Below are 409 nucleotides of genomic sequence, written 5' to 3' on the forward strand. Positions count from 1 at the left end.
AATCATTTCTCCCCTTCCAAATCTGGACTGCTTTTAAAAAAATAAAAACCGCCAAGGAAAGTCCGTCTATTGGTATTATTGTTTTTGGCCGCCTCCCACCACGGGCCTGTACAGAGCTGTCGCCGTGGGTCGCGCACGAGGTTTACCTGCACAGCCAGCCTGCCTCTCTTCCCGCGAGTCTCTGGCAGCCCGGGCGGGCGGGCGGGGAGTCCCTGCGCGACCGGTCCTCTCTCGGCTGGGCGGCGGAGCGCGGCTCCCTACTGCGCCGGCCACTTGGCCTGCACCGGCGCTGCGGAGGCGGCGGGCTGCAGGAACTGTCCCGAGAGCATGTTCGTGGGCACGCTGAGGATGGGCGCGATGGCCGCCGTGGTGCGGGCCAGCGAGAGGGGCTGGTGGGCCAGCAGGCCGG

At 66.0% G+C, this 409-nt stretch overlaps 1 protein-coding gene across 1 annotated transcript in view; it reads right to left on the bottom strand.

Annotated features, from left to right (window-relative positions):
* Nucleotides 1–201: 201 nt before the first annotated feature.
* The window catches only part of FOXD3 (forkhead box D3), a 2,480-nt gene continuing 2,272 nt past the window's right edge, over nucleotides 202–409 (bottom strand). Inside the window, exon 3 of the mRNA XM_015416174.1 lies at nucleotides 202–406. Coding sequence (XP_015271660.1) covers nucleotides 258–406 — 149 coding nt within the window. The 3' untranslated portion in view covers nucleotides 202–257. The remainder of the gene's footprint in view (nucleotides 407–409) is intronic.

This window comes from Gekko japonicus, unplaced genomic scaffold, assembly GCF_001447785.1.
Source record: "Gekko japonicus isolate JY-2015 unplaced genomic scaffold, Gekko_japonicus_V1.1 scaffold479, whole genome shotgun sequence".
NCBI lineage: Eukaryota > Metazoa > Chordata > Lepidosauria > Squamata > Gekkonidae > Gekko > Gekko japonicus.